The 7,076-nt window shown below is 52.3% G+C and overlaps 1 protein-coding gene across 1 annotated transcript in view; it reads left to right on the top strand.

The window, feature by feature from the left end:
* Serpina6 (serpin peptidase inhibitor, clade A (alpha-1 antiproteinase, antitrypsin), member 6) overlaps positions 1 to 5,548 on the top strand; it is a 24,262-nt gene extending 18,714 nt beyond the window's left edge. Inside the window, exons 3-5 of the mRNA XM_013517149.1 lie at positions 469 to 739; positions 4,022 to 4,169; positions 5,218 to 5,548. Coding sequence (XP_013372603.1) covers positions 469 to 739; positions 4,022 to 4,169; positions 5,218 to 5,403 — 605 coding nt within the window. The 3' untranslated portion in view covers positions 5,404 to 5,548. The remainder of the gene's footprint in view (positions 1 to 468; positions 740 to 4,021; positions 4,170 to 5,217) is intronic.
* The last annotated feature ends 1,528 nt before the right edge of the window (positions 5,549 to 7,076 follow it).

The following is a 7,076-nucleotide window of genomic DNA, read 5'->3' as shown; positions in this document are numbered from 1 at the left end:
GGGGGGGCTGATATTTTTTAATTCTTTATATGTTCACTTCTAGAACTCTAAACTGGGGTGCCAAGACAAAGTCCAGTTTCAATGAACCCTACCCCCAAACCCAAGGCCCAGCATTTTTGTGGTCTTCCTACCCTCTGCTTTGTTTAGAAGATAGTCTTAGAGATAGAGCTAGCCGGGGATATAGCTCAGTGGCACAGCGGCTGCCTGGCAAGCGCAAGGTCTTGAGTTTGATTCCTGGTACAAAAAAAAAGAAATGGAGCTAATCCTCCCTCCATTCCAAGAGGCAGAAGATGGAACAGACCTTAAGTATCTGGGAACTGTAGCATCTTACTGGAAGTCTCGGCAGACTGCTGTGTAGTGTACTCATGGGGACACGCTGGTGCTCTGCTGCCTCCCGTGAGGACACCCAGAGGGCATGTCTTGCCTTACGGGCCTGACTCCCGCTTGCCCTGTGCTCCCGTTTTCCAGGCACCTGGGAACATCCCTTCGACCCAGAAAGCACCAGGGAGAAGAACTTCCATGTGAACGAGACAACCACGGTGACGGTGCCCACGATGTTCCAGTCAGGCTCTGCCAAGTACCTGCTGGACTCGGTGCTCCCCTGCCGCCTGGTGCAGCTGAACTTCACCGGGAATGGGACCATCTTCCTCATCCTTCCTGTCCAGGGGCAGATGGACGCAGTCATCGCTGGGCTGAGCCGGGACACGATCCAGAGGTGGTCGGATTCCCTGACCCAAGGGTGAGCCCTCCCACCAGCCCTGCGTGTTGGTTTCTGCAGTGCAGGTCTCTGTGGTGCACCTGTGCCTCCTTCCACAGCTCACTGTCAGTCAGGGCTCACTGTTTCCCCTCTGCTGGGTCCCCAGAGCCTCTGAAGTTCTCTGACCTGGAGGTCAGACTTATCTCTTTGTTGATCGCCCGGCAGTGAGAGTCCCTCTTCCTGTGAGTTTCACAGCCCCCTCCTATATTGTCACATTTGTGCTTCAGTTTCCTAAGGTGACCTCACCAACCAGGCAGTTCCCTACTTTCCCCTTTTGTTTTCTTACTTACTGCAACCCAGACTCGCTACAGCTTCCTGGGAGACTCTGCAGAGCACAGTGCAAACGACTGCTGCATCTTAAGTCGCTCAAGGGACCTAACTCTTCTTCAATCAATCGATCAATGAGAATATAAGTTAGAAAGTGAGGGTATGAGGAAGTAACAGATGGGTCCAGAAAGGAGGACATGCTCATGGCTGGGGGTCAGGAGAACCACCCAAGGGACTCTCTATGTCTGCAGCTTCCAGCCTGTGCAGAGGTGCCATTCGAGGAAGGTCAGCTGACGATTCTAGTTAGTGATCCAGGAGTGAAAGACGGGAAGCAGCAACTCATTCCCCCCAGGCAGCTCCAAAGTAAAGAGCAATCGAACGTAAAGAGCAATCGGTGCCTGCACCCAGGGGGATGTTGCTTCCGTGCGTGGGAATCAAAAAACGCCAGCCAACGCGGAAGCTGCTGGCTGGTCGGGTAGTGCAGACTCGGGGCAGAGAGATGTGGCGGGCGGGGACGGGCGGCTGTGGAGTGGCTCAGGAGCCCAGGTGGGGCAGGGACATTTCCTTTCTTCGCTCGCTCATTCACTCGGTGTTCACACGCAGGAGCCCCTGCTGTGCGCTGCGCACTGGGCGGGGCACAGGGACGGAAGAGTGAATGGGGAAATAGAAGCCCGTGCGCTGCAGAGCAGGAAACAGATCCCGGTGGAATTAATGGAAGTAGATTGGCATAAGTGAGCATCGCAATCGAACGTGCGCCGCCCAGCGGCAGACGCCTGTAGAGCAGATCCTTGTCACTATGCCCGGCCTTGGCCGCCGCAGAAGCCCAGACAGTGGGAAGGGGTCCTGAGCAAAAATCTCCAGGGTGCCCTTGTGTAGTGACGGTATATATTAATAACAGCCCTGCGCTGTAATTCCAAACTGCTAGGTGAAAGGATTTTGAGCATTCTTACCATAAAGAAATGCTACATTTTGGAGAAAACAGATGTTTAAATCAGATTTTTATCCTGATTTAAATAGTACACAGGGGTTGGGGTATAGCTCGGTGGCACAAGCGCCTGCCTGGCAAGCGCAAGGTCCTGAGTTCAATTCCCGGTACCAAAATAAATAAATAAACATTACACAATGCGAACGTGTGTTAAACTATCACAGGAGCAATTTTATGTTTATGAATAAGTTTTTTTGTTGCTGTTTTTTTTTGCGGTACCGGGGATAGAACTCACGACCTTGCACTTGTCAGGCAGGCGCTTATGCCACTGAGCTAAATCCCCAGCCCTTTATGAATAAGTTTTTAAAATTTAACAACAACAAAAAAATCTCTACAGCAGAAAATCTAGAAAAGACCTTTTCTACTTCATCGCATGGATGGGTTTTGAGTTTAATAGTTCGAGTTGTTTTCATTTTGAATGACACCGCCCCAGAGAGGTGTTCAGCGCCAGGTGCTGGGTGCTGGTTCTGCGTGCGGATGCAGGCGCCTAGGAGTCCTCGCCCCACTCCTGCAGGTGGGCGTGGTGTGGGCAGCGCTGCACTCCCAAAGCCATAAGAAGAAAAGGCGAAAAGCGTGTGTGTGCACAAGCGCCCACGCGGGGAAGGCATGAGCCTGTGTCTGGGCGATGTTAAGCATGTTTGTTTGTTTGTTTATTGGAAACAGTCTCACTAAGTAGCTAAACTGCCCAGGCTGGGAGCAAATTTGAGATCTCCCTGCCTCAGCCTCCCAGAGTGCTGGGATTACAGATTTGCACCATCCCTCTGGGCTTCCTGAATCTTCGTTGTTCCCAGCCACCCCCACCCCCAACACACCCTCCGAAGGGAACCTGTGATTTAGGTATAATGCCACCAGGTGGCGATAATGAACCATGATTCAAACAAACTCGAAACCTTACAGAAAGTAAAGCGACAGATAATCCCTGCCCCAAACCCCTAAAAACACTCTTGGTGAAAATACTCCAGTGTGGACGACGACAGTCAGCAACCCACACCCTGCAGCACCGTGCCTCGCCCTCTGAGAGCGGCTCAGGGCACAGGAGGCTTAGAGTGGGTCTTGCCGCCCTTGGGGATCCCCAGTCCCCAGATCTCGGCCTCTCAATCTAGGCGTTCGTTCCAAAGGTTTCATGTGTGCGCCCTCGTGTGGGAGAGGCGCGGCTGTGCTACAGCCTCGGCCTTGGGCTTGCGGGAATCTTCATCCGTCTGGAAAACAGGGAAGGGAAGAAGTTTAGATGAGAAACGAGTGCCTCCGGACGGTAAAAACAGAGGCACTCGCCGTCTTCCTCCTCGCCCCCTTCGGCAGGGTCCTACGCCCCTTCCTTCACACCAGCAGAAACAAATTCTTGCACAATTGCATGGCTCTGGCACCGGGGCGCCGGGCCTGTGCTCACCCACGAGCACGGAGCAGGAATCACTCAGCGAAAGCCGCACAGCCTCAGAGGCCTGGCTGGGGCCGCGAACCCCAGCGGTTCCTCCTATCTTCTGTTTCTAGTTCAGCTTTCTGGGAACCAGAAAGACTTACGTTTTTCTTTGTGGTCCTGGGGGTTGAACCTGGGACCTTCTCACTGAACCTCATACATCTACCACCACTACCACCCGTTTTTAAAAATTTGAGACAAGGTCTGGCTACATTACTAACTTGCCCAAACTGGCCTCAAACCTGGGCTCCTCCTGCCTCAGCCTCTCAGAGGGCTGGGATTACAGGGGTGCCATTGTGTCTGGCTCAGGACTTTAGGGCCCACTGTCTTCAGTGGCCAGTGGTCAAGCTGTATCACAGGTGGAATCAGCTCAAAGGAACCACCCAGCAGAAAAGAGTGCAGCTTAGAGGCCCAAAGAAGAGCCACCTCGTGATGCAGGGCAGCAGGTCCTGCCCTTGCCCTGGTTTTCTCCTGTCCCCAGGAGCAGCTCAGACTGGGAGGCAGGAGCAAGAAGAAGTAGAGTCTGGCTGGGGAGGAATGCGGCTCCCTCCCCGCAGGCCCAGCCGAACCTCTAACCTCGCCTGCTTGCTCCGAGCAGCCCGGTGGACCTGTACCTGCCGAAGCTCTCCATCTCCGGTGCCTACGACCTCAGGGCTGTGCTGGCAGACATGGGCTTTGCAGACTTGTTTTCCAACCGGGCCAATTTCTCAGCCATCACCCAGGAGGCCCCGCTGGAGTTGTCAAAGGTAAGAAGCGTCTCGGAAACCCAGCATGTGGCGAATGTCTGATGGGGATTGCCCCGTGCTTGTTCACAGCTACACTCATTGTCCTTCAGCTTGGTGTTCCACTGCTCACTCACTTGCTCAGAAAATTTTTATTGAACCCCTACTGTGTGCCCCATGCTGTGCTAGGCTATGGGTGTGCCTCTACCACTCAGATGTGGCCCCTGCCCTCCAACACAAAGTTTTCTCAGCCATGGTGCTTCCTCAGTGCATGTTGTACTGAGGAAGTGGACGCAGTAAAGTCAGCTGCTTCTTTTAAGGTGTGTGGCATCCCAGTCTCTCAGAGGAGGAACTCCTGGCTCGGGAGGGTAAAGAGCTTGTGCACCGTCACAGAGCTCTTGAGTTCTGAGGGGTCAATTCATTTTCTCAAGGCCTAGTACAGGGCTTCTGGTCTCAGCCCCGCCTGTTCCAGCCACGGTGCCTGTCACAGCCACACAGAACCTGGGAGCCCTGGCTATCAAGTAGAGCTGGTGGGAGTTGCCATCCCCCCGGGGTATTAGGAGCACGGCAAATGTCACCTGTTAATTACCCGGATGGTGATCTGTCACAGGCTTTCCCTGCAGGGTAGTCAGACATCTAGCTCATTTTAGAGCTAGATATCTACATATCAACAAAGATTTTCATTTGTACCTTCTGCCTGGGCTTCCCTGTCCAGGGTAGGCACAAGTACTTTGCTCCGATTGAACGTGGTATTCCTCCAGCAGAGCAGGCAGAGAGCAAGGTCTCCCTCACCCGGGGCAGGACACGGTGAGGGGCACTCAGGGGGCCATTGAAGCTGTGTTCAACAAGTTCTGTAACTTGTGCAAGGAGGAAGCACAGTTTGGACAGGGGCTGGAGGTAAGGAGCCTGGACTCTTGTCCTAGGGCTGCTGCTCAGGCAAGGAGCCAGCAAGTGACCAAGACTCAGCCTCAGTTCCACAAAGTGGAGGCGCAAGGAGGCCATGGTACGAGGCGTGCACAGCGCCTGGCCTGTGGCAGGGACTCACCTCCTGCCCTCCATGCACTGCCCACAGGTTGTCCACAAGGCCGTGCTCCAGATGGACGAGAACAATGTGAAGAAAGTGGCAGACCCTGGGGTCACCGTAAAGCAGGAGTCCGAGCCAGTCACCTTCAATTTCAACCATCCCTTCCTTATCCTGATCTTTGATGACTTCACATGGAGCCCCCTGCTCATGGGCAAGGTCGTGAACCCGAGCTGAGAGCATAGCCCCCCCCAGGAGCCGCTGCACCACCTGACTTTGAGGCAGAGCCCTCCTCCTGTCTTCTCCAGGATTTCTTCGACCGGACCAGAGCTGTCCCTACCTTTCTGCGTCTTGTAATAAAAAACAGTTGTTGCAAATCTCAGGACAAGTGTGGTTGAAAGGAAAGGCATCAGGACACAGAGGTGACACAGTCGTACACCCCAGACTTGGTGTCTTCATTCATCTGCATTGCCATAACAAAGCACCACAGGCTGGGTGGCTTCTAAACCACAGCAATTCATTTTGCATAGCTCTAGATGCCAGAAGTCGGAGATCAGGGAGCAGTTCTGAACAGGGCTCCCTTCCTGGCTTATAGATGGTACCTCCTCACCAATTCACTCAGTGGAAGGAGGAGAGAAAGCTCAGTGGGATCTCTTGTATAAGGGTACTAATCCCCTGAGAGTCCCACCCTCATGACCCAAACACATCCCAGAGGCCTCACCTCCTAGGGCCATCCCCTTGGAGACCGGCTTTTGAGGAATTTGGGGGGACATAGACATTCAGTCCCCAACACCCAGTACCCCCACAGGAGGGGTGACTCCTCCAACCAATAAACCTACCCTCTTCCCTGACTGGTGCAGATGAAGCATGGCATCTTGGACCTGTGGGGGGTTCAGGAGTCAGTGCAATGGGGGGAATAAGGTTTCAGGGTGTGGCTGGCCTGAGACAGAACCCCAGGCAGGTCACCAAGAATTCAGCAGAGAAAGCTCTGTGTCGTTCCTTCTAAGGATGGCTGGGAGGGTTGGCTGGACTGCCACCAGAGGGGCTGGCACTTGATGTGAAGCCCATCGTGGGACAGGTGCAGGCTCACCCAGGAAGCTGGGCAGAGAACTTTGCAGGTAAGTAGAGTCTAACATCCGTTGGTTTTCTTGTCAATACAAAGGCAAAACAGCTGCAGTAAACCCCGGAGGAGAGACTTGGCTGCCTTCTTCACGCCGTTGTCCTATCCCTAAGCCAGCAGGACGTACCCCTCATGGCAAACAGCATCTCCATTTCTGTCTGGCTGTGATTGGGATTGCTTTGACTGGCGGGGGGGGGTGTCATGGTCTTGCATTGCTCATTTTTATAAGGCAGACAACATGGAGTTTATAAATTTCCTTTTCCCTAACCCCACCCCCATTGAATACATTATAGATGGAGTAAATGTAACAAGAACTGTGCAACATATCTATTGATAAAATCATATAATACTCTTTAAAAATTAGACTTGAACCAGTGGAAAGATGTTCCTTCTGGAATAAGGTTCTTCATCACTATGTACACATTGGCTTTTCCAAGCTAATTTATTAATTTATTGAGATTCCAGTAAAATTGTCAATAACTGTTTGACTACAGATAGACAAGGTGATACCAAAATCCATACAGAAAAATAAGCACAGAAGAATAAGCACACGGTGTCTCAGGAAATCACTGAAAAGAGTAGGGAAGAAGGAGAGAACAGGGCACTGCTGTGACATATAACAAAGCACATGATACAGATTTCATAACTGAAACTGTGGTACTGATGCACAAACAAGCAGACTGGAAAAGTAGGTTAGAAAGTCTGGAAACAGACCCGAGCACATGTGCAAGTTTAATATTTAGTACAGAAAGACTTAAAATAAGTGATATTGATACTGGGACAACTGGAT

The sequence above is a fragment of the Chinchilla lanigera genome, unplaced genomic scaffold (genome assembly GCF_000276665.1).
Source record: "Chinchilla lanigera isolate Chin_1 unplaced genomic scaffold, ChiLan1.0 scaffold00037, whole genome shotgun sequence".
NCBI lineage: Eukaryota > Metazoa > Chordata > Mammalia > Rodentia > Chinchillidae > Chinchilla > Chinchilla lanigera.
The sequence above is the reverse complement of the archived record's forward strand: the minus strand, read 5'-3'. Positions and strand labels throughout refer to the sequence as shown.